The sequence below is a fragment of the Peromyscus californicus genome, unplaced genomic scaffold (assembly GCF_007827085.1).
Source record: "Peromyscus californicus insignis strain IS unplaced genomic scaffold, ASM782708v3 Scaffold_22__1_contigs__length_63687245, whole genome shotgun sequence".
Classification (NCBI taxonomy): Eukaryota; Metazoa; Chordata; class Mammalia; order Rodentia; family Cricetidae; genus Peromyscus; species Peromyscus californicus.
Window position 1 is genome coordinate 27817196 of NW_026294525.1, and position 27589 is coordinate 27844784.

At 42.0% G+C, this 27589-nt stretch overlaps 1 protein-coding gene across 1 annotated transcript in view; it reads right to left on the bottom strand.

Moving 5' to 3' along the window:
- Positions 1-22384, bottom strand: part of Pex7 (peroxisomal biogenesis factor 7) — a 65778-nt gene extending 43394 nt beyond the window's left edge. The window contains exons 1-5 of the mRNA XM_052751135.1: positions 21915-22384; positions 20242-20299; positions 18685-18835; positions 4644-4721; positions 4142-4250 (exon numbers count right to left, since the gene is read on the bottom strand). Coding sequence (XP_052607095.1) covers positions 4142-4250; positions 4644-4721; positions 18685-18835; positions 20242-20299; positions 21915-22029 — 511 coding nt within the window. The 5' untranslated portion in view covers positions 22030-22384. The remainder of the gene's footprint in view (positions 1-4141; positions 4251-4643; positions 4722-18684; positions 18836-20241; positions 20300-21914) is intronic.
- Between the last annotated feature and the right edge of the window lie 5205 nt (positions 22385-27589).

Genomic DNA, 27589 nt, shown 5'->3' on the forward strand with positions numbered 1-27589 from the left:
CTGAGTTCAATATCCAGCAACCACATGGTAGCTCATAACCATCTATAATGAGATCTAGTGCCCTCTTTTGGTGTGTAGACATACATGCAGGCAGAACACTGCATACATAATAAATAAATCTTTTTTAAAAAGAGCTGTTTAAAAAAAATCAATAACTGCTGAGAAACACTGGATTATGGAAATTGCTGAATTAAATCAACCTATATATTTTAAGAATGTCTTAACTTCAAATTGGAAGTCAAAAAATATGTTGCGTTGGGGGAGAGGTTATGTCTTTGTTTCCACAGGAAACAAAAAGTTATGGTTCTCTTCAAAATTAATAAAGACCAGATTTGACTGGAGGAGACCTCCTGAAAATCTTGACTACAGACATGAAAAAAGAAACCAAGAAAGACCGGTGACATATGTACTGCTCCTACTATGGGAACAGCTCTGATACTGGATGAGACATGTCTTGTTGGTACAGAATCCTCATGACTTATTATTACATGTCATCCCTTCATATGGCATGGAGAGAGGTTTGGTTATACAGTCCAAACAAACAGAAAGTTAACAGATGCCTTTTACCTGCTCAAACATAAAACAGAAAATCATCTTTAAGTGACTTGTGCACACTGCACATTCCATACTGTGTTAATGCAGACATATATGTTACCTTTAAAAATTTATGTGTTTTCAGAAAAAAAAAAGTACCAGACACTGATAAAGACAAGTAGCCCAGGTGATTCAGCCTCTCAGAAGGCCTCTGTTGTGTCCAGAACAACTTCAAAGCTGCTAGCTGAAATGGTCCAGCCTCACAGACTACTCCAGGCAAGACTTCAGATAACCTCTACATTTACCCATCACACAAAGACTAAACAAAAAAGAATACAGCTAGTTCTCCCAGGATTGACCATTATCCCAATTTTCTCAAGGTCCCCTAAAGATGCTGTCATTCCCAGACAACAGGAAGTAGTCTAGAGAACATGACGACCACATTCCCAAGAGGTGGGGTGGATTGTTTTGATCATTGGGTGGGTTATGGATGTTTGTCATGGTTTGGGGGGTTGGTTATAAGTTGTTATTGGTCATGATCAGGAAAAAAAGGCTGAACAAAGGAGATTAGATTCAGGGATCTCTTTCTGAAGGGAAAAAGGTGGAATATAGTATAGAAACGGGATAAAAAGGGTTGATTGCTGAGTGTACTTTGGAACTAAAAAGCAACTACTAGTCTCAAATATTTAACATTAATATGGATTTTTATATATTGATACAAATTTAAGATCACTTTTGTTACACTGTATATATGTTTCTACTCTTGTTTAAGGTATTGTACCTATGCTCCTCATTTAACAGTGTACTGTAAATTTCTAGTCCTTAAAAGCTATTTAGAATAATAAAGAAATACAGGTTAGTAGTTAATCATCTATAACAATCAATCTTACAGTCATGTTAAGTATGTTTTCAAGGTCAAACATATACATATATATTTTAAATAGGTAGATGGTCTTCACATACTTCAAAGACCTACAGAATATGGCATTTAAAATGCTATAATAACATAAAGCTTTTTTATGACAGTGAGACACATTTGCATCTGGTAGCACCAATTTACTTCAAAAAAGAATAATGAGCATCAAAGAACCTCCATAAAGAAGTTTGCTTGCATTTGTGGCAAAGTTAGCCAGTGGGCAAAGAAACTGCCCTTGCCTCAACTGCTGACAGAATGCTGTCAAACTGGACAAGCAAGACACACAAAAAAGGACAACTGCCAAACTTTGCCAAGACAAGGTAGAATAGTCCTTCAAAATTTCTGCTTCACAGAAAAGTCTGTCAGATATTCTAGGCCTGTAGGCCAAAGATGGATGGCCCAACATTGCAGAGGAACCTTGGGTGACTGTCCAGGCAGCTAGCTGTCTCTGCCATTTCTTAGTTTTGGAGGTTGTTTGCTCTGCACTTCCTGTTAAATCAGGTAATATTATATCCTTTTCAGGTCTCTGATGGGGTTGAAGATTAGGTAGTTATAGTTAAAGTTTTCCACAGTTTTGATAGAAAGTAAATCAGGCACAGAACTTTGAACTCACCATGATAGTATAGATAATGGAGAGTTTTCTTTGAACTTACCAAATACTAATGAACTGGGCATTGTGAAGGTATTTCTTACTTGATAATTGTTCTTATTGTATATAGTTTTACTATGTTGAAGTTAAAACCTTTCCTTTTTATTTAGACAAAAAGGCATAAATGTTGTGGGATATCCATACACTGTGTGGCCAATAGCTAGGCAGGAGGTATAGGTGGGACTTCTGGTCAGAGAAAGAGGAGGTAGGAGACACCATCGAGAAGTGGAACAAGTCGGACACACAAAATGGGAGAGAGGTAAAAGCCATTACATTACCTAATGTAATAGAACTACATTAATAAAAATATGGGTTAATTTAAGTTATAAGAGCTAGTAGTACAAGCCTAAGCTAAGACTGAGCTTTCATAATTAATAATAAGTCTCCGTATCATTATTTGTGAGCTGGAGGCCCAAAGGAAAGTCAGATTACACTAGATCTTCAAAAGAGAAAAGAAAATGGAACTAGAAAAAGTGTATCACTAGACACATTCCAAAAAACTTGATATTTTGGAAAACATTTCATTTCAATAACAGACTTTCAAGAAAGCTAGGATTTAAGCTCAGAAATTTTAGAGAAAATAGTACTCATTCTATAAGCTGACTCATTCTATAAGCTGCTCTTTGCTTCAGAAAAGAATACTGGTAATTTTTATCAAGGAATAAAGCATTTCTTAAATTAATGATACTTTCACACATAGATATCATTTCAGCTGGGTGATGGTGGTGCACGCCTTTAATCCCAGTACTCACTCAGGAGGCAGAGGCAGTTCAGTCTGGTCTACAGAGTGAGTTCCAGGACAGCCAAGGCTACACAGAGAAACCCTGTCTTGAAAACAACAACAAAAAAGGTATTACCATCACTTACTATTAGAATCTCAAAAATTACATAATCTAAATGGACAAAATTACCTAAAGGTTTTTAATTGTCTTCAATTGAACAACAATCCAAGAACTTAGGGAATGTGGGTATTTCTTAATTTTTAGGATTACAATGTAAGACATGAACAAAGGGTCTCTGTGGATTTTACTTCTATGAAGCCACATCATAACTCGGCAGCTCGGGACACTGATACAATGTACTGGCACGAAAGGCACACTAGCTGTACCAGCTGCTGCCTCTCTGGCTGGGTTATAGACAACGCTGGAAGCTCGTCACCTCCTTCTCTAGCTACTGCTTTCTCTCCTCTAAACAACTCACTGTGCAGAAGAGCTTCTAATTCTCTCTCTCCCAAGGCTCCAGGGGTCAACACATACTTCCTATAAAAGGCCAGAAGCAAATATTTTGGCTTTGGGAGCTATCAGGTCTTTGTAACAACTACTTTATTTGCTAGGACTGTATGGAAGCAGCCACAGATGATACACAAATGAATTGATGTGGCTATGTTCCAATAAAACTTTATTTACAAAACCTGCCTGAGTCATTTGGCTCTGAGGGCTGTAGCGTGCCCACCTGTCTCTCTTCTATCTTCCCTGGGTGCTCTGGTTAACTGAAATGGCTTTAGTTAACCAACTGTGAGCCAAGGACACAATTTCATTCACCAAGCCATGTATCTCAGCTCCAAACTCGACCTACTTGTTAAAAAGCCTGGTAATTAACCTGCATCTCATAGGTTAATAGTGTTCTGAAACAAACAAAAACAAAAGCAAACCTCCTCTTTCAAATGTATTTTAAAATCTGTTGTGACATTATAAACCACAAATCTGTCCACACCAAAAGAACCTGAACATTTATTGTAAAAGGGCTATATTCATTGAAACACAAGCTGGGACTCAGCTCTCTGCTAATTTTTGCCAAAGGAAGGAAGGAAAGAAGGAAGGAAGGAAGAAGACAGACAGACAGAAGAAAGGTCCTAAGGGCTGTAGATGTAGCTCAGTACATGCTCAGCATGTCCAAACTCTGGAAGAAAAAAAAAATCAAATATCCTAAGAATACCAAACGGGTCCATGCTCTCATTTTCTCTGAATCTAGAGGACACAGCGCCACCTAATGGCAAAACAGTAGCCCGTCCATAAGGCTTCTGGGAAATCACAATTACTTACCTGAGGCTGAAGCAAAGCAGCCGGGGATGTGGGGAGACCAGATTGTGCTGTAAATGACACTCTCGTGCCCCGTAAAAGTACACAGGGAATTTCCAACAGTTGGGTCCCACTGAGAATAAACAAGCAGATCGTTACTCAAGAAAGGTAAATATGAATGTACACTCTTATATAGACTATACAGCACTATATGTATAAGTATGACATAAATAACATACACATTGATATACACATGTAAGATACATAGGTTTCAAAGATTTTTAGGATTTATTTTTCCATAAAATAAGATGGTCTCTAAGGGACTAAAATAATCACTACTAAGCTAATTATTAAGTTGTAGCCACGACGACATTTTTTAAAATTTTGATAAACATTTTAATATATACTTTTGAAAAGAAAATCAATTGATCACATTTAAAGCTACAGAATATTTTAGAAAATAAAATATTTCAGTGGGAGCTTGGAAGGAAACTAATTGTTTTTAAATGCAGTATTGGTGACATACCACTTTGACAGTTTGATCCCATGAGCCAGACACCACAAGCTGTTCACCTCTGGTTTGGCTCCAATCAACACTATACACCTAAAAAAACAAAAATTCCTAATGTTTAGAAAGCAAAACAGCATCAAGTTAAATGTTGTATTTTAGCACTTTATAACAGTGTCAACCTGCAACTCACTGTATTAAAATATGAAGTGCTTCCCATTTCTACATGGTGTCTGAAAAACAGGAAGGTGATCCCGTCCATTCTCCCATGCTCACTCCTTAGAGATTGATTCCACTCTGCCTTAATAGAAGTCTACAGTTTCCAAACCTTCTTCACCAAGACAAGTTGTACACACTTTAAATCCACCAACTGATCATTACAAAGAAATGTGAAAGCAGATAAGAAAGCCATCTTAAAGCCAGGCTTTAATCCCAGCACTCAGAGGCAGAGGCAGGTGGATCTCTGTGAGTTCATGGCCAGCCTGGTCTACAAAGTAAGTTCCAGGACAGCCAGGGTTACACAGAGAAACCCTGTCTTGGAAAAAAAAAAAAAAAAAGGAAAAGAAAAGACAAGAAAGTCAGCTTGCTTCCCCGGTGTTCACCAGAAAGCATTAACTCAATTACTCTCCCCACCTGGCCTTCCGCAGAACAAATGTTCATAGGAGCCAGGAGGCCTTTCGACCCCCTGGCAGGCAGCTTTGGTGATTCAGCAGTGTTACTCCAATGCACACTCCTGCATCTCAGTGAACTAGTTCAAATAAGGCATCTGAAAGCTTACAATTTTCATTCTATCACTTTCTACAATAAATTATACACACATTGCTACTGTAACTTGCGTTCAATGACATATGTGCCTAATTATCCTTTATGAGAGTAGTCCAGACATAGACCTGAGCTTATCATTATTACTAGCCAGCAGGCTTTTTTGAGTCTTAAAACTCTACCTCCTGCATATGAGTTGCAAATACCAGTGTTTGGGGTTTGTTGTGAAGTGGCTGCAGGGGAAACATCAGTAATACTGATCTGGACTTTATTTTAAATGTTGATGTTTTGTCATTTAAGACATTGTGGTGGTTTGAATAAGAACGGCCCCCATAGGCTCATATATTTGAACACTTATTTGCCAGGCAGTGGAACTGTTTGACAGGATTAGAGGATTAGAAATGTGGCCTTGTTGGAAGAAGAGTGTCACTAGGGGTGGGTTTTGAGGTTTCAAAGGCCCACACTAGGCCCAATCTCTCCCTCCCAAGGACCATGATGTAGCTCTCAGCTACTGCTCCAGTGCCTGCCTGCATGCCGCCATGGCCCCTGCCATGATGACAATGGACTAAACCTCGGAAACCATAAGCATGTCCCCAATTAAAAGCTTTCTTTTGTAAGGGTTGTCTTGGTCACAGTGTTTCTTCACAGTAATAGAACAGTGGCTAAGACATGGAATCCGAATAAGTCAGACTTAGAACAGTGGGAGCTAGAGGCTAGGGGGCATAAAGGTAGAAGTGACTTTGGCCAAAAGGTAAACTTTCAGTTACAAAATCAATACATTCTAGCAATACAAGGCACAGCATATTAACAATTAATCAAAACATATGCCTAAGAGATGCTAAGGAAATTGATCTTAAATGTTCTCTCCATACACACATAAAATGGTCACTATGTTAAGTGATGATTAATTTAATTAACTTTATTGTGGGAATCATAATTCAGGGCATACCGGTGTTTAGGTAAATATGCCTTACCTAAAAACATTGCTGTTTGCATTAAATATAAATTATATGTATTTGTTAACTATACTTCAATAAAATTGGTGGGGGTAAATGAGTGGATATAGTAAGTTCAAGGTCAGCCAAGGCTACATAGTGAGACCATGTCTCAAATACTAAACAAACAAAGTACTTCGTTTTGTTTTTTGGGGGTTTTGTTTTGTTTTGTTTTGCTTGTTTTTTGAGATAGGGTTTCTCCATGTAGCTGGCTGTCCTGGAACTCACTCTGTAGACCAGGTTGGCCTGGAACTTAAGAGATCAATCTGCCTCTGCCTCCCGAGTGCTGGGATTAAAGGCATTCACAACCACAGGCCAGCTTTGGTTTTGTTTTTTTCAAACAAACAAATTGCATTAACAGAACATCCTGAGTGCCTCACACTCACCCTAGTCCACCCCTCCCACTGCCAATGTCCATGCAAGAGGAGAAAACAAACAACCCCAAAGTAAGGCAGACAGTGACACCAGAGATCGTTCACTGGCCTCTAAGTGCATGTGCACCAACTCTGACATGAACTCATACACAGATGCACACCCACACACGCAAAAAATTCAATCCAATGAAATTTAAATTTAAAACAGACCTAAGTACAAAAGGAGTACTGTGGTGGTTTGAAAGAACATGACCCCCAAAGAGAGTGGCCTTGTAGGAGTAGGTGTGGTCTTGTTGGAGGAAGTGTGTCACTGTGGAGGCAGGCTTTAAAGTCTCATATATGCTCAAGCCACACCCAGTGAGCCAGTCTACTTCCTGTTGCCTGCATATCAACAGGCAGCTCCTTCTCCAGCACCATGTCTGCCTGCACACCACCATGCTCCCTGCCATGATGATAATAGATTAAACCTCTGAAACTGTAAGCTACTCCAGTTAAATGTTTTCCTTTGTAAGAGTTGCTGTGGTCATGAGTCTCTTCACAGCAATAGACACCCTAACTAAGACAAGCACTGTGGTGGAAAATTTGGCTTGATACTCAGAAAAGCAGGCTCCAGCAGAACATGGGGTTGGCTAAAATGTTCCCAGGCTTAAAAAGCAGAGGTGAATCAGTGACTTCGGCAGAGATACTGCCAAAGACATAAAGAGGCTGGGTATGGTAGCACAGGCCTATGAACCCAGTACTCAAGAGGTAGAGGCAGTACTCATGAGTTTAAAGCCAGCCTGGGCTGCATAGTGAGACCCTATCTCAGGAGAGAAAAAATATATATAAATAGGAAGATTCAGGACCCAGGGATTAGAACGACGAAACACTAAAGACAACACCAAGGTTTCAGGCAACTGTGAGTGAGCATGGTATTTATAAAGCAGAAGATCGGAGGAAGGACGATAATATGAAACTACATGTTCTGAGTGTCTAGGACAAATGGGCCATGACCTCAAGTTCTAAAAACAATTCACAGTCTGAGAGATACTTGGAGATACAGCTGCAAAGAGAGTTCTGGGCTCCACTGAACTAGCCTCAAGTCAATTCACTCATCCTGTCAATAGACACTAATACCTAGAAGTAAGGGCATGAAGCTGAGATGGATGGAATGCCAGATGAGAGTAGCCCTGGTGAACCTTACACTTTAGTAAGAGAAGAAACCTATAAATACATAAACATAAAATTGTGTTATTTTCTATAAACTATGAAGAAAAGTAGAGCAGAATACTAAGACTTAACAAGAGCAGCCAGTTACTTCTCAATACAGTGAGCAGGGAAGAACCTGCCCAGCAGAGGCCTGAGCATTATAAAATATTAGCCTTTGGGGAGAGGGAGCAGGGAAAGACTTGAAGCAAGGGACAAGCCTGCCCTCCCTCCAGGGACAGAGAGCCAAAAACTAAGAGGGACCGTCTTAGCGGCCATGCCTAAATTTGCTGATTTCTTGACGCGGCTGTCATCAACCATTAGCTGCCACTCGAGAGAACAGCAGCCCTCTGACTGCCCTCCCCATCCACTCCTGCTTGTTTTTATGCAGTCCAGCCTTTGTCCAGCCCGCATGAAAGCATATTTCTAAGTACAGATTAACGTCACTGCCCTGTCCAAAGCCTTTCAACATTATGTGGCCTCTGCAGCTTTTCAGTTTCACTCAGCATTCTGTAAGATTCATCCATGATGATCTGTACTGCCCAAAGGTCAAAATCATGCAAAACTATGCATGGCTTTGGACCGCATACATATGTAAGCAAAGAAAGTGTAAACAGAAACTGAACAAAGTGGTTGCTTCTGGGAAAAAGGAAAGACAAAGACAAAATGGAGAATCAAAGATTATGAAGAGGTAATCAGGGGACTCCCTGAAAATAACTAACGCTTTGTTTATTAAGCTACATGGTAAATATTTAAGTGTCCAAAGCACCATTTCTGCATCTTCCATATATTTTACACATATGAAATATTTCTTAACAACACAAGAAATCAGCGATGCCTTCCCATTTACCTTCACTCAATGGCCAAATGCTATGTCCCAAGCCCATGCCTCCATCATCTCTGCCTCCATCATCTCTGCCTCCATCCTCTCTGCCTCCATCATCTCTGCTTTGCCTTTTACTCTGCTGCTCTCCCTTTTCTGTCTAATTCTGCATTCCTATTCTCCTCAGATTCAGGAATGCTCTTCCTGCCCCTTCCCAGACAAGTCTCCTCACCTGCAGCACTGTGTCCACTCTCAGCCCTGTCACAGTCAATTCATGGGGCAAGCAAGAACCCCAGAGGACAAAGTTGTGGCAGACCTGCTCACTTTCCCAGCTGGGCCAAGCCGGTACCTCACACTCAGCAGAGCTAAGAGGAGCTCTTGGAATGCATACCAACCCTGATTGGAAGCACATCTTAGTCTTTGTGTGCTCGTTTGTTTCTTCTCTGTCCCCAGTTCCCCCCTCCACCACCACCAGAAGCATGGCCATAGCAAACAGTCAAATTAAATATAAATAAAGAAAAGATGTGCAGTATCTGAGTTTGAGTTTTAAAAGCAGGGCACTATAAAGGCCTATCTTAAGAAATCACTCTTGGCACTGAATAAATTAACTGGCAAAACAGGAGAGAAAAACAAACCAAAAGTCACTGGCAGTATTTTGTGCCACTTTACCAAAGCTGCACTTCATCAAAACCAGTATGAAAGGATGTATTTTATGACTGATTCCAACTCCCAAGAGCTCATGGTAATCCGCCCTAAAGCAGTGCCCTTTGTAAGTTGGTCTACTTAATTAAAATAGTCAAAGGGAACTTGCCCAGAATTTTCACTTACCCACATGAATACAAAGGAAAGAACAGTGATTTTTAATTACTGAGTGATTAAAGGGGGCTCTATATTTCTTTTGCTGTAGGACACATTTTGAATCTTTTTCATTATGGAAATTTGGAAGTGTATATAAAGCTACAGAGTATTTCCCAGCTGTCAATATTTTGTCCATCATTTTGTTCATCTTCTTCACTGTTTCCATTACCGACTGACTGGTGGCCAGAATATTTTACAATCAGATCAATTCACTCCTAAGTACTTCAGCAGATAAAGACTTGCTTTCAACTTTAGCACAGGTCTTATGTATCCCTAACAAGATTAACAGTGGCTCCCTGACAGCATCTAGTAGTATATAGCTGTAATTCTCTGACTGTCAGAAAAATAGCATGTACAGCCTGAGCCGTGGCTGTTGAGTCCCTTCTAGGCTAAGATGGCATGCCCCTCTCCATTCTGCTTTCTCTCCCACCTTCCCACGACCTCTATCTGCTGAAGGAATGAAGTTGTTCACCTGCACAAGGCCCCACACGCTGGATGTGACCATTTCCTCATGGCAGTCCATCACACTTCCTATTTCCTTGAAATTGGAAGTTAGATCTGGAGACTTAATCGGATTCAGCTCAATTGCTTCGGCTTCCTATTGAATCAGGAGGCATATAACTTCTGATTGGCCCACTTTCTGTGATCCTAGATTGTTCAGAGAATGTTTCAATCTTGTGTTGATGGTTTTAGCATCTGCAGATGACCCTCCCTCAGAGTCACTATTTCATTAGAGGCCACTAAGTGCCAATTTGCTGCTATTCCTTCTGCATGTTTCACAGGATTCTACTATAAGGAATTTTCTAATCAACTTCTTATTTGTTCCACAACAAATTCCTACAGAGAAGGCAAGACCTGTCATGATTCCTCATTAATGGTAAGAAAAAATGAGTGGGCAACCCTATTAATCTTTAACACTGGTGACTTTCTTCTGATTATCACCATTTCATGAATGAAAACAACACACGATTGTGTGTGTGTGCATGTTCAATGTTTTCATTTGTTCTTGCCAATGTTCAGACTGTGTGATCTTTGGCCACAGAGAGACCGTTCAAATCATCTCTTCTCAACGTTGGGCATGGCTCCAAAGTCTTCTCATAGCTTTCTTGTTTTCTGACACAAGATGTCTTAGATTCCTCGTGTCTACTCCTATCCAGTCCTAGAATTAGTGACTTTTCCAAAGCCCACTGCATGTGCTGGAAGACTAGTTAGAAGCTGCTCTCTAGGCACTAAGGATGCTCACTGCTGAGGAGGAGGGAGTGCTTCTCTTTACAGGGCAAAGACCCAGAAAATACACATTTTGAACAGAGGAAAAATAAGTCACAAGTTTACGCAGCTAGTTCACCCCCAATTTTAAGATAAATGTCCTATATATCTTCTTTATTCACAAACCTTTTTTCTCTCACAGTAAAATGTTTGGTTTCAATGGCATGACTGTTGTTAAGCATCATCTTATGATACACAGATGAGACTTTCAGAGTAACAACACTGACTTTTCTGAATGAGGTTTAAAATTTCTTTCTAGTATCTTTCCATTCATGAGACATACCACACCAGAGATGGCAATCACACCACCATATTTTTAAAGTCACTGGAAAGAATGATTTCCAATACCTGACTATGGAGTTGGCTACCAGGCCCTAGGTCATTTCTTTAGTATTACCTTTTTTTGTCCTGCTTTAAATTGTGATTTTGAATTTTGTCAAACATTTTCTAATTTTGTAAAATTATAATATAAGTTATAATTAGAGGAATCTCACTTCCATTTTTTTATCAGTGCCCTTTTTCTCCCACTCGATCTACATGCAACTGATATTGTTAGTTTTAGAACTGCATTTCCATCGGTTCTTTTGAAATTAATATATAGCATATATTTGTAACAAATAACGTAAATAATTTAAACCATATGGCTGTATCTATTAAACTATATTCTTCTTATATAAAATCTAAGTATTATATCTTAAAATAATTCTTCCATGAGATAAACTTTATATGAGATTATAACAAAACTAAAAATAAGCCGGGCAGTGGTGGCACACGCCTTTAATCTCAGCACTCGGGAGGCAGAGGCAGGCGGATCTCTGTGAGTTCGAGGCCAGCCTGATCCACAAAGCGAGTTCCATGAAAGGCACAAAACTACAGAGAAACCCTGTCTCGAAAAACAAAAAACAAAACAAACAAACAAAAAAAAAAAAAAACACTAAAAATAATTTCCAGTTTCATATATAGTTATAAAATAAGACTGAATAAAGGCAGTCTTGGTGACACATTCCTATAATCACAACATTTGAGAGGCTGAGATAGAAGGGTCCTGGGTTCAAAGTCATTCTTGGCTACATAGTAACTTCAAGACCAGCCTATACTACACAGCCATCGTGGTAGTTTGAATGTAATTTGGCCACCATAATCTCATAGGAAGTGGCACTATTAGGAGATGTGGCTTTGTTGGACTGGGAATGGCCTTGTTGAAAGAAGAGTGTCACTGTGGGGGTGGGCTTTGAGGTTTCCTATGCTCAGGATACTACCCAGTGTCTCAGTTGACTTCCTGTTGCCTGCAAGATGTAGGACTCACAGCTACTATTCCAGTGCCATATCTGCCTGCATGCTGCCATGCTCCCTGTCATGATGATAATGAACTGAACCTCTTAAACTGTAAGTGAGCCATCCCAATTAAATGTTTCCTTTATAAGAGTTGCTGAGGTCATTGTGTCTTTTCACAGCAATAGAAACCCTAACTTAGACACCCATCAGAGACTCCGTCAAAAAAAAATGTAAAGACTGAAGAGTTCTCCTACATATGTCTCCTAACGGATTCTACAACAGGAGATGGAGTTCTAGTTCTTACCTATGATTCCCTTGCTAACCCACTCTAGTGTTGACACCCACACTGAGTACATGAGAAAGATGACAGATTCAGTAGCAATGATCATGCATGAAAACCCTTCTCTACTCAAACATTTTGTTACAGTTTCTATCTAGTTAAAAGCACCATTTTCTCTTCTTTGACATTTAAAAGAAAGTTTTGAGTTTGGATAAATGCAATATGAATAAAAACGAGGTTCTGGTTTCATTTCTGTGGCTGTGAAAAACACCCTGACAAAAAACAACATCGGGGAGGGAAGGGTTTGTCCTGCAGTTCCGGGGTACAGTCCATCCATCGGTTCAAGGCAGTCAAGGCAGGAAAGAACTCAAACAGCTGGTCACATCATAGTCACGGTCGGGAGTGAAGAGAGACCAAGCGTTTGATGCTCGATTGCTGCTCTCCTCTGACATTGCTCAGGACCCCTTGCCTGGGGAACAGTGCTGCCCACCAGGGGCTGGAAGCTCTACAATCCTCTGCAGGCCACTCTGATCTCGATAACTCCTCATTGAGATGCTAGGTCTTTCAGGGTGACTCTAGGCTGTGTCGAGTTCATAGTTAACACTAACCCACATGGCTATTAAAGGTCCTTTAAGTTGGCATTCTATTATAATCTCTAAAACACTGGGCAGCAAACACATCAGGATCAGCAGAATCGCATGCCTACGGAGTTAAAGCGCTGATTTCCTCACAGCGCTGCACACTGGAGTCATCTAGGGCTCTCTTTAACCCTGACAACTTGCCCCACACCCCAGACAGGGTAACCTGAGCATGAAAACATTTTAATGCATCCTAGGCAATGCTTAACGTTCAGCAAAGTTTGAGAACAACTAAGGTAAGTATTGTGCACATCTTTTTCATATTAAACTTGGACATTTCAAATGTCGGAATTGTAGTAGAGTCCTATCTAAGAGCTAGCAGCTGAAGCAGATGAAGCGGGGGATTATATCTGCTTCTTCAGTCGGTAGCCACTAGATAGGACCATACTATACTTGGGCTGCACTGGGAAATGACCCATACTCACTTTCCCAACTCCTCTCCCACCAATGTACCACACGCACTGCTTGCTCCATCAAACCAAGCGAGTCAGTTTGCTCGCATGACCCCAAGCTACTGGATTATCATACGCGTCTCAGACATTACCGGGACAGGCATGCTGGCACTCGGAATACAGCACAGATTTTAAAATACTACTTGCTGCTCCTGTAACAGTGATGGCAGACGCGACATCCTACTGGCTGTAAAATCCAAACAAAGAAAACTGATCGGCGCCTCTCTAACTGGAAGCTAGTTTTCTCCTCAGTCTCTGAATTTTAAACCGCCATTTTAAAGTCTACTAAAATCCACCTGTAGCGATCTACTCTGAAATAAATGGCCAACTGTGACTAAATATGCAAAGGGAAATATATCATGCTGATTTTTTCCTATAGTTATTACAATCTTTTAAAAGAGAATGAGAGAAGCTTGAGTATAGCTCAGCAGTAAAGTGCTTGTCTAACATGCACAGGGAACTGGGTTTATCACCAGCATCACCAAAAATGGAAACAGATGAAAAGGGAAAAAAAATCTCTTTTGTGGAGAAATCTTTTGTGCAGTTTTAAGTATAAACATGTCTAAAGGGACCACACTAGTGTTAAATACATGACTGATTATTATTCTATATTAATATTTTATTAGTATCCATCATTATATATATATATATATATATACCTTAGCTTCTGTCATTATCAAAGGATAGATGTTATTAATTCACATTTTAAAGACTTAAATTACACGGCACATTATTACTATAAATAAATAAATGCCATTTCTCTGTGACAGAGTACTAACAGTGGCACACTCAGCTCAAAGATCAGTTTTTATAAGCACCTGAAAACTACACATCTTGTAAAAATTAAAAATCAAAGCTGGGATGTAGCTCGACTGGTAGAGCGTCTGCCTAGCACGCATGAGGCCCTGGGACCTGAGTTCCAGTTCCTGTGCCATATCCCCTGGCCATGGCCAGACAGACGGCAATCCCAGCATTCAGGAGGCAGAGGTAAGAGGATGAGAGGTTCACGGTCACCCTGGGCTCCAGTGGGAATTGCAGGCTAGCCTGGACCAAACTGTCAAGAGAGAGAGAGGCGGGGAGAAGTGGGGAGGCTGAGTCGGCAAACAGATAAGCCTGGCTACTCAGCAAGGAGAGCCACTTTTCAGTGGTTAAGACTGTATTAGCAAACTGAGAGGGAGGAACTGCAGTAAGTATTTCTGCACCCACCTAGAAAGCCACTTTCAGACTCATGTGTTCAAATCATAGCCACCAATCTGATGTGAAGAGGTGGGTCCTTTAGGAGGTAGCTAGATAGGAAGGGTAGAGTCCTCATGAATGGGGTGAGTGTCCTTACAAAAGGGATTCCCACCAGGAATGGTGGCTCAGGACTATAATCCTAACACTTGGGAAACAGGGCCAACAGAGCCACAAAGACTGCCAGCCTGTGCTTCCTAGTGAGTCCCAGGCCAGCCTGGTCTACAGGGCTAAGAATAAGACTCTACCTCTGTTGGGCTGGAACCCTGACTCTCCCTTGCACAATCTGGGAAACCTCATCTGCCCTATTTCTCCTCACCCCACCCATGATGAGAAAACTCTGAACAAAGGAATGACATCCAAGTGCCCGCCTAGGACCTAGCTTTTGCCCATACTTGGGCACAGTCCCAGCTCCTGGCTGGTACATCATCATCATCCCTAGCCTAAGGTCTATAAAATCTCCCAGTCTTAGCCTAGGTATGACTTATCTGGCCCCATTCTTTAGGACCAGTGAACCCACCCAGGAGCCATGCCCAATAAACCTGCATTTATCTATTTTTAAGTTGGTCTGCCCTGGCCTTTTGTGTAGGCAGAAACATATCAACCTCAAACAATCAAACAAGCAAAACTAGGGATTCTTCACCCTCTTCCATCATGTGACTGAGACAACAGGATCACGTCTGCAGTGGGAAGAAGGCGGAACCTGATCTTGTGGCACTCTGACCTTGGACTTCAATTCTAGAACTCTGACAGATTTCTGCTGTCTACAAGCTTCTCTGCCTCGAGTACTTGGTGTAGGTGACTAGTGAGTTTTCTTGGCTTACTACATATTCTAGTACTAATCATAGAAACCCTGCTCCTCGACAGCGGCCCACACTAAGACACAAGTCAGTATCAACACATGAGTGTGCACTGAAACAAACATCTAAAAAGGCTATTGGTTCACATAAACAAGCAAATCAGTAAAAGTAATAATATAATAGTAGTAATCAAACAATAAATTTGTAAGAGCCACTAACAACCAACGTGTTCTGATACAAATGTTTATCAAAAGTTACCTTGAGGGGTCTAGAGAGATGGCTCAGTGGGTGCTTGCTGCACAAACATGAGAACATGAGTTCTAATCCCCAGGACACCATAAAAGGTGAGGTGTGGCTGTGCACCTGTAACCCCAGCTCTGTGGGGGGCAGAGACAGGAGGATCACTGGAGCCTCCTGGCTGCTAGGCTAGCTCTGAGTTCAGTGAGACACTCTGTCTCAAAGAAATAAGGAAGACAGTGATAGGAAAGAACAACCAGAATCCTCCCTCTGGCCTCTGCACACACACTTAAACACAACATACATGCCGCCCACACACGCACACTTGAACACATAACATACATGTTGCACACATACATATGCACACACACTCAAACAAATAATATATGTGCCACTCCCACACACTTAAACACACGCATGCACATATATAATACACATGCCCCCCAATAAAATACATACCTAAATAAAACTTAACATTTAAAAATTATGAGAGGAAAACAATCTAGAATAGTACACACATACACACAGCACAAAACAAAGTATGTCTTCAACTCAAAACAAAACAATTCATAATTAGAGAATAAAGTAAACAGATTCAACACCAGCTCACATACCAAAGATCTAGGTGCTTTCTCTGTGACCCCAAAGTAACCCCACACTGGGACACGACATGGTTAGGGAAGCTGTGTGACCACTTCAGAAAATGTTACCAGAACTAAAGGCTCAAGACTGTGGAGTACCGATCACGACATTTCAGAATCTATTAAATGCAGACATTAAAAAGGCAGAGGAGTATCAAAGGAGCATTCTAGAAGGGGAGAGGTAGTGTCACCTGAGGACAAGATGAAGAAATGCCAGGTTTCCTAAAGGGGAAAACCAAAGGGACATGATGGCTATTTCCAAAATTTCTCTCCAGGGGAAAAAGGTGTGGGCTGAGGTTCACCTCTTCAGAGAAGGGTGTGAAGCAAGAACTGGCGGCTATAGGAAGTAGATTTGAGCACAAGAGATGCACTTTTTCTGACCGTTATTAAGACAATTTAAAAGTCAAATACATTAGCTCCTGAAATAGAAAAATTCATAAAGATTGGGTGATCAGCCATCAGGGACATTCTATACAGAATTTCTTAGAGAATATACAGAGACCACTGGTTATATGAAAATGGTCTATACATTCATTACATATTTGCTTTAACATTAAAAACAAATGAATATATATAGCTGTGAACCCAATGGCTCATGACTATTACTTTTGGAGCAGACAAAATAGTAATTAAAGACAAAGGTGGTGACGCACAGCTTTAATCCCAGCACTTGGGAGGCAGAGCCAGGAGCATCTCTGTGAGTTCGAGGCCAGCCTGGTCTACAGAGCAAGATCCAGGACAGGCACCAAAACTACACAGAGAAACCCTGTCTCGAAAAACCAAAAGATAAAGAAAAACATTAAAGTAGGCACACCATTTCCTGTAACTAGATCTTACCTCATGATCTACTCCTTCATCTTATCATTTACATAAATAATCAATAAAAGGCAACAAATTGTGGAAAAAAAAATCCTGAGAGGAAAGAATAGTTCTAAAGAAAGAAAGTTAAATCATTGAGTTATTTGTAACACAAGTTGTATAAGAAAAAGCAAAATAAGGCAGGGCAGTTCACAGCTGTGATGCCAGCCCTTGGGAAACGGAAGCAGGGAGACCACCAGCTCAAGGTCATTTTTAGTGACACAGTGACCCCAAGCCAGTCTGGGCTATAAGAGCCCCTATCCAAGAAATAACAACAAAACTGTCGGCAAACTGATGGAACTTGACAATGTCTGAGTTTGGGACCTGCTGCTCTGAGGGATTCTTTCCTTGAACACCCTGAAACCCAAGTTCCTCCTTCACCAAAGCTGCCATTACCCAGGGAATTTTCTAAAACCATGGTCATTTACCAGCACACTACTCAAGGAGCCATCCCAATACAAGAAAGTAAGAGAAAGCACTTGTTATTTTTAGAACTAATTGTAGAAATACCGATTTTTTTAAATAGCTATAACTGTAGAATACTGATTTTTTAAAATAGCTGTAACCATACATACAATGTTATCTAGGATGCTCACATAGCTCAATTTTTATCACAAAACACTAATGTTCTTCCATCTAATTAGTAAACACTTACTGAAGGCCCACAATGAGACAAGCATAAGCATAGGTAAAAACTTGAGAGCACATTTTCAAGGCTGCATTTGAAGGCTCCGTTGCTACTTTGAGGTTAAAACATTTAAGGTCAAACACCAAGAGAGAATGTCTTCATCACATTCCTTAAAACTTCCGCATGCAGTTTGGTTCTTCGAAAGTCTAAACTATTTCCTAGGCCCATATTACACAGACACACACACACAGACACACACACACACACACACACACACACACACACACACACACACACACTAAAAACAATGAATCTTAAATTTCCTTTAGTAAACTCAGCCTCCTGGTTGGTATTTGATGCTGCCACTTGAATGTATTCTGAGTCTCTGTGAGGCGTAAGGACAGTCATGACATGGCCTGTGAGCTGCCCGCCCACCCTCTCTTAAGGCGCTGCATGGGAGGCGTGTTCACAGAGCATAAGGAACACCAGGGCGCTCTGTGGAGGAAACGATGCCACAGTATACTGCTGGAGGCACTGGTATTGCCTAGTGAGGAGCCTGACCTTTTCTTGTCTTGTCTTAGGCCAAGAACTACTTAATGTTTGAATAATAAAATAGTAAGTGACATCTACCATGAACAAGACACATTAAAGCTTACCCTTGTCCCCTGAAAACATTTCCCCATGTTCATTCCCAACGAGATTTCAAGCAGAGTCTAAGAAAGGAAAGCAGTCATCCCAGAGATTCCCCTCCTACCTCCTGAGTGTGTTCTCTGTAGACCTGGAGGGGCCCTGTGGGTTTGGCGGTGTCCCAGAGCTGTAGTGAGCCATCACCGCTACAGGTGACAAGGACATGCTCATTGTTTTCACTCCAGGTAACATCAAACAATCCATCATTCCAGTCAAAGCTACACCAGAATAAAAAAAAAAAAAAATACATGAACTGCCGATCAGAATTCGATTAACAATCTCAAGTTTATCATTAGTTTTTTTCCTTAGTTTTCCACGTATATTAACACACATTATCTCATCTGATCTTCAAAACCACAAGAGATAAATAAAGCAGGTTCTTCCCAGAAACAGGTTCGGAAAGGCAGGAAGAATGGCCCGGGAAGTGCACGTAGATAACTAGAAAGCTAAACTAACAGGAGGTTTGCAGCCACTAATGCGATGCTAACTACCGAGGGCATGCTGTCACACCTGCTGCTTGCGGTAGCCTGTGACTCCCAGCATGCACCAGCAAGCACTTCAAAATACCGAGACCAATAATTTTAAATACTCCCATAAATCTTTCCTCTGACCTGTATGATACTTATTGCATAAATCTTTCACCTGGGCGGTGAACAGGACGTCACCTTCTAACAGAACCTCTTTTCTCTGCCTTTGACTAACCCTGATGAAGCATTATGAGTCCATCAATCAACATGGAAGACAGATAGAGAGAGAAGAGAAACACTGGGCAATCCACAAGATGGGCATTAGCTCTGGCTTGAGTAAAGCTAAATGATATTAAGACAGCAAAGATGGGTGGGCCACACACTACACTGATTAGCTCACTGTTTAAATTTAAAATATGCGATTTTTTTCTTTCTTTTTTTTTTTTTTTTTTTTTTTTTTTTGGTTTTTCTCTGTGTCGTTTTGGTGTCTGTCCTGGATCTCGCTCTGTAGACCAGGCTGGCCTTGAACTCACAGAGATCCGCCTGGCTCTGCCTCCCGAGTGCTGGAATTAAAGGCATGCGCCACCACCGCCCCGCAAAATATGCAACTTCTAAATGGACACTAATAAGCTTGAGAACGTGGCATAAGCCAAGTAGAAAAAAAATCATTTCTATATACACCAATGCAAAAGTTTCTTTCATATCATAAATCAAAACCTATTAGTAGCAAATATTCAAAGGGGAATAGTATTAAGACTTTGACAGAGATTGAGAATATATGTAAGCTTAATAATTATTAGAGCCACCATAGAGGTTTGTAGGAGAATGGCCCCCACAGGTCATACGTTTGAATACTCAATCCCCAGCTGACAGAACTGTTTGGGAAGGTTTAGGAGGTGTGGTATTGTTGGAAGAAGTGTGCCATTGGGTGCAGGCTCTGAGACTTCAAAAGACTTGCCCCATTCCCAGCATGCATCTCTCTGCCTCCTAGTTGTGAACCAAGACGTGAGCTCTCAGCTGATCCTGTAGCCATGCCCTTGCTCTGCCATTACAGACTCTAACCTTCTGAGACCTAAAACCCAAATTAATCACTTTCTTTTATAAGTTGCCTCGATCATGGTGTCTTATCACAGCAATAGAAAAGACAGACACTTTACCTTCTAAAAATCTGTAGTCCAGATTCATTTTGATCCAACACTAATAGAGTTCCACAGCCTAAAGAGAAAAAACAAAAAATAAGGTCAAGCTGTTGAAGCTTCCAGGACACATCTAAGATAGAGTATGAAGCAGTATGAACCTGCTTTAACTACCACAAATGTCCCTTAAAATAACTGTGACCACATAAACAAAAGGACTACAAGTTACGCAGTATGCTTCAATCATTGAATATTCAACTTACCTAATCTGGCCTGACTGGAATATGATACCAGCATAGGGGAAAATACCCAAGTGCCAACTCAAAACAGGCCAGGTGCTAGGCACACAAACCTTTCAAGTTAATGCTAACATCTCTACTAACAGAAGAGAAACCTCATGCTTATAGACTCCCCAGACTGTGCTCCTGCCTTGCCGATACATGTAAAACACATCTAACGTGGCATTTTGAGACAAAGTATTGTGGAAATACCATATATTCTTTGGCCAAATGTTTAAAACAGTGTTAATTTCAGTTATCTGCCAGCAATTAATTCTTTCTGATAAAAAAAACTAATGTCTCTTTCTCTCCCCTGATGACCGCCCACCCCACCCCACCCTGGACTCTACGAATATCTGATCAAAGTGAATTAAGCTTACATGCACACCCATGTGTTACTAGAGTCTTGAAAGAATTAAGCTTTGAGTTCATATGATCAGTAAGATGTGCTTCATTTGCAAGGTGTTAAAGTTCTTCCACTTAAACATGACTGAAGAAAAAATACCAATTCTAGGGCTGGAGAGATGCCTCATCCCTTACGAGCACTGGCTGCTTGCAAAGGATCCTGTTTCTGGTCCCAGCACCCACTTGGTGACTAACAACCATCAGGAACTCCAGTTCCAGGGGATCCAACACCCTCCTCGAACCTCCCCTTCTGACCTTAGGAGGCATGGCTGTGGTTCACAGACATACATACAAGCAAAACACACACACACACACACACACACACACACACACACACACACACACACATACACACCTCTAAAAAAAAATCCTAAATATACCAACTCCTTATAAGGAACCTTTATAAGAGACTTAAAAGTATTCATCCTAACCGGAGGCCAAGGACTGTAAACCTGACCATGCAAGCCCTAAGAGCTAATGGTCAAAACTATAAGAAAATAAGTTCTTTATCACTGATTTTCAGAAATCATATTTTTTTTCTACAGTAGACAAAACAAATACTACGGATCACTGACATTATGCAATGGTTTGCCCCACATTGTGTAAACAACAGATGGGGTACGAGTTAAAAGAAGGCTAAATCTATGGCTCGGGCGTCTGCACAGCTCTGCAAATTTCTCCATTCTCCATGAGATAACAAAAGGCGAGCACAGTACTTTTCTAGTCTTTTTTAAAGACAGGGTCAGAGTCTCCCTACGTAGAAGTTGAAGGTGGCTTTGAACGCGTGACTCTGTTGCCTCCACCTTCCAAGCGCTGAGAAATGCATCCTCCTTAAGGAAAGACAAGCTGGAGATTCCCCTGGGCTCAGACGCCCACTGTGGGGAGAAGGGGACCGAGGAGGACGGGCCGGCCCTCTGTCGCCCCCTGGCGGTGGCGGGCGGCACCGCGCGCGCCCGGAAGCGCGTTCCCGCGCCCGCCCCGGCGGCGGCGGCGGCGCGGCCCCGGGCTCACCCGCGATGCCGTAGTTCTGCGCCGCGGCGCAGGCCAGGCGGCCCGGCAGGTACGGGGAGAACTCGGCGGCGTAGCCGTGACGGCCCGGCACCCGCAGCGCCCGCGCCGCGCTCATCCTGCCCGCCCGCAGCCACTCGGCCTCCCCGCCCAGGCTGCGGAAACAGTCCCGAGGAAGAAGCACTCCGCGGCGACTCTCGGAGAGGACTTAGGAGTCCAGGAAGGCCAGGCGGAAGTGAGGACGCCGACGGCCGGGATCCTAGGTTTTGATTGGGCCACATAGAAAAGGAAGCTGACGCCCAGGAGGCCATTTTTCTTTTGGGCAAAATTCCACCGATTAGCCCTCGCTGAAATCAGCTGGCCCTCTAGACTTTATTCTAGACCTAAGGGGATAATTTCTTGAACTTTTAAAAAATTGCTATTCTGACATTGTCCGGGTAATTACAAAATAAAAGCCACGCGGGGCGGCAGTGGCGCACGCCTTTAATCCCAACACCCCGGAGGCTGAGCCAGGCAGATCTCTGAGTTCGAGGCCAACCTGATCTACAGAACGAGATCCAGGACAGGCACCAAAACTACACAGAGAAACCCTGTCTCGAAAAAAAGAAAAAAGAAAAAAAAAACAGAAACAAAAAACAAAAAAAAATTAAAAATAAACAAAAGCCACAACAAACTCTGAAATCAGTTAGTGAGTCCAAAGACAACGAATAGAGTGCTATGTTGCCCAGGGTAATTTGAAGCTAAGGGAAAGAACTATTATCATGTGCAATTATCTGTCTATAGGTTTATGTAGTTGCACAGTGCTCATATCTTTGGGCAATTAAGGAAAACTTGGGCTCATTAATTCATTCATTCAAACGCTTGCCAAGCATGTGCAGTGTGGAACATGAATGTGTAATTTGCCAAACCAAACACTGAAGGGTGAAAGAGATTGTTGTTAATATTAAACCAGGCAATCTGCACAGACCAAGTCACACACCAAGCACAGTGCAAGGCTTTTAGCATTCAAAAGCCCTTGGGGTTCATGGTTGAACTCAAGAGATCACAAGACATGAAAACTATTAACTGTAATTAAAATGCTATTGATGCTATGATAAATATATACGGGTGTTTTGGGGGGGCAGGAAAAGCTTTGAAAGGAGGTCATCTGTGGTGAATGCATACAGATGTGTTTTCTTCAAGTAAAAAATTGGAGGCCGTTGTGGGATCAGGAGAAATGTGAAAAATCCAGGAGACCTAAATCCATCAGGAATGGGAGCCATCAGGACTCAGCGTGCGGACAGAGGGCATGGTGAATGGCACTTTATGTATCCAAAGAGGTCAAACGCTGGTTCTGTGCTCCAACATGAAGTCTTGTCCACTGTGCCCAAGAAATGAGGCTTTTGCTGCAGTTTAAATAACGGAGGACTGTGCAAGTTTTCAGATGTGGGCCGTTAAGTGAGTTTTCATTCACTAGCAACGCTAAGTGAAGACCAGAGATTGGTGAGGGAGTGCCATTTAGAGACCTTAGCAATAATTCAAGAGAAGATGATAAGCCAAGATGGAGTGGTAGTGTTTGGTTGAGAATTATGGAAAGAGGTATAGAGGGTGAGATTAAGAGTCAAATGAAAACAAACTGTTGAAATGGTTCCCAACTTTCTTACTGTAGTGCCTACATTGATCCAGGGATTGTTTATAAGTACAGTGTGGGGAGGAGCATGTTTGAGAAGACAACAAACTCTAGTTAACATGTTGAGCGTAGATTGTGGGTAGTGCTTGAATGGAGCCTTGGCAATGCATGTAGATAATATTTAAGCAGTGGAGATTATTGTTTTCACTTAGGAAGAGAATGGTATAAAAAGGGAAGAGGGCTATAGACAGAATGTGGGGAAACTCTGCCACACGACAAGCTTGGTAGTGGAGAAGCTGTAGAAGGTTAAAGAGATCCACAAGGTGGATAAGATGGATACTGTCAACTCATTTCTTACTTGGTTTACGAATACTGCTCAAGCCAGACATGGTGGTGCATGCTTTTAAGCCCAGCATTTGGGAAACAGAGGCAGGTGGAACTCTTGAGTTTGAAGCCAGCCTGGTCTACAGAGTGAGTTCCAGGACAGCCAGGGCTATAGAGAGAAGCCATAGCCCAACTCCCTCCCCACCCTCCAAAACAATACTGCTCAAGCTGGGAGGATTTGCACACTATCTTCTTATGTTGATTTGAATGCTTAATGAGTGGATCTTTATTAGGCAATGACACACCAGGCTTCTTAAAGCTATGTAAACACCTAGCTGAGTGCTGAGTGCCTGGTATCTCTATCCATAGCAGTTCTGAGTGCATAGTAGACCAAAAAAAAAAAAGGCAATTATTATGATCACAGCAGATAAGAATTTGCTATCAGGAACTCAGATGCTTAAGAAATGGAGTATTTCTATATTTTCTTCAAGGAATTTAAATATCCATCCCTGTGGAGATCCAAGGAAGCCTTGAGTAAATGTGTAAAGAACAGATGAAGTCCTGAGTGAATGTGTGTTGTTTGGCATGGGCACGGCCATGTCAAGAACGCCAGTGCCTCATACCCATGGGAGGTGGCACAGCCTTACCCAAGAGGGGCTAGGAGGGATGGCACAGACTTCCTCTGGCCTGAGTGTGAACATTGACGGTGTGTGCAAGTACGAGTGTTTACAAGTGGTTAACCAGTGCTTATAAAACCAAGCAAAACTGTCACTTCAGCCTCCCGGATGTTTACAGCCTGAGACTGCTCTCCTATGAGAGCCTGTGTTACCTTCCTACAGAGACCAGCTAACTCCTCCTCCTGTGCGTACAAAAGGTTGAGGTTCTGGGCTGTTGTTGAGTATCCCCAGCAGAGCAATCACCACTGACCTGATTCCAGCTTTCCCGTAAGTGTGTCTGGGTATCTGTTCTTTCGTCATTCCCTCACTGCCCCAGTCAGGTTTCTGGGACCAGGTCATGCTGGAGGCGGCATATCCCTTTAAATTGTTAGAAAATTCAGTCTCCCCTTGTTCAAGGCTTCTTGGCATTCAAAGGGGGCCACATTAGAATCCGGACCTAGATTATAAAGTTTATAAAGGCAGGATGAAAATGTTGTTCACTCTCCAGTAATTAAAACAGGACCTGGCAAATGGGGAAGTGTCTTGTCTTCAGACAGCTCCCCCAATTGAGTCTGAGTGCATGTGTGAATGTGCACGTGTATGTCTTGCTGGATACAGGCAGCCAATGTGCTCCCACGAACCTGAGATCGCCATGAATCCCTGTCACTGTCACTTCCCACTTTGGGCTGCCCCCTTTCAACCTCTTCGCTGTCACTGCCATCACATAGTCATCTCTTAAGCTCTCCCTCCCCAAGGACACCTCAGTGCGCTTGTTCAGTGAGTACAGATTTTCACCATAAGCTCTGGTCAGCTTCTGTGCCTGTCCTCCAAGTACCTGGAGGCAGGGACCACATAAGCTCTGGTCACCTAATTGAAAAAAGGAAAAAAATAGTGAACCTATAGGAAAACACAATATGCTAGTTGTCCTGTGGTTCTGTTAATGTATAATGTTAAAGGATGTTGATCAATTATTAATCCATAACAGCAGGATAATAAACATGTAGAGGCGGACTGGTTGGGACCTATGCTACCTTTCACTTCCAAACCAGACAAGCCCCACAATCTTACTCTCTATTGCCTCAGAATCTTGTGGGGTGACTTTCATAAAGCAGATTCTTACGACACACCAGGGGCATATTCATTCACAATCTCAGGGGATGAAATCGGACACCGGGTTTGTTTGGTTGGTGCTGGGGATCAACCCAGACCTTCTCAAGATATGCAAATGCTCTAACTTACAACCAGCTATACGCCCAGCCCAGAAATCTGCTCTTAAAAAAAAAACAAAAAACTGTGAGCCGGGCAGTGGTGGTGCACGCCTTTAATCCCAGCACTGGGAAGGCAGAGCCAGGAGGATCTCTAAGTTCGAGGCCAGCCTGGTCTACAAAGTGAGATCCAGGACAGGCACCAAAACTACACAGGGAAACCATGTCTCGAAAAAACCAAACCAAACCAAAAAAAAAAAAACTGTGAAACTTTATGGAAGGTGGAGACAGGAGGATCACTGGGACTTATTAGTCACCAGTCTAGCTCCAGGTTCCATAAGAGATAAAGTGGAGAGTGACAGAGAAAGATATCTGATCTCATTCTCTGACCTCCCTGTGTCTATCAGTATGGCTACCTGCACACGTGTGCACACACATACACTTGCACACACACACACACACACACACACACACACACACACACACACTAAAATAAAATGCTCCTCTGAGTGACTCTCATATGCTGACTCCAGCACTGAGAAGAAAAGTACGTTAAGAGAGAAGTGCTCAGCTCTGGCAGGAACTTAGAAAAACGGAAGTTGACACTGGACCTGCTAAAGGGACCGAATGCTCCAAAGCAAGCTGGAATTCTGTTTGGGGAAGGCAGCAGGAGCGTGGCCTCCTACACACTCAGCAAACACACTACCTAGAGCGACACCCCACGTCTCAGGCTGCCACTCTAAGATAGTCTGTGCAGGGCATCACTTGTGCCTTGGAAGGCCTGGGCATTATGTGGTATCTTCCGGCTAGAACCAGAGGAAACAACCAGACCTGGATTCCTCACCTGGCAGTTTGGGTATGAGTACAAGCTCCAGAGCCAGCAGGCTTACTTTCAACTATTAATTATCAGCTTTCTTAGTTAAGGTTGAAATTTGAGTTCTAGTGCTATTCTACTTTTATTAGACAAGGAGTACACTACATCTAATACTTGAGTCATCTTGGAAGTTTATGTTCAAGAGAGGTATTTATATGTATGTCTGTTCAAGGACTTTTGTGATCAGGGAAACCTAAGGTCCAGTGGATGCAGTATCACTTCACTTATATTCCCTACGTGCTGTTTTCAAGGATGACACAGGGTGGCTTACATAATCCTGAATCAGTGTCAGCAGGAAGACTGTTGCCACTCATGTTTACAGACACTGGCACGTTCAGTCCCAAATTAAACTGTTATTCTGATCACATAAAGGGATCTCTGAACTCACAGGTAAAAGAGCAAAGTAACTGGCCTGTCCTTTTCAAAAATAAATGACATGTCAATTAAGAGTCTAGCTGGACTCAGTGGCACACACTTGGAATACCAGCATGTTGCAGACTGGGAGAAGAGGATGGAGTTTGAGGCCTTCCTGGGCTGTAGAGAAAGTTCAGGATCAGCTTGTTCTACATAGCTATATCCTGTTTCAAACACAAAAAGAACAGGCTGGAGAGATGACTCAGAGGTTAAGGATGCTTACTGCATCCTGGTTCAGTATTCAGCTCCATTCGGGCAGTTCACAGCCACCTGTAACTTCAGCTCCATGGGATCTGACACTCTCTCCTAGCCCTTCGTGGGCACTGGACTCACATACACATACTCACACACAGATACACATGTATACACTTAATTAAAAAAAAGTAAAATCTTTAAAAACACAAACAAAAAAGTAAAGAACTGTTATTAATTAAAGCCTTCTGCAAAGATACGGCAACTCATGCCAGTCAAGCTTCTCAGAGAGGTCCTGAACCAGGAAGGCACACTCCGTCCACAGTCACGGGCACAAGGAACAACAGTATTCATTGTATTTTCACATCTATGTTAACTTCCTGTCCGTGTTCATTGAGTTTTAT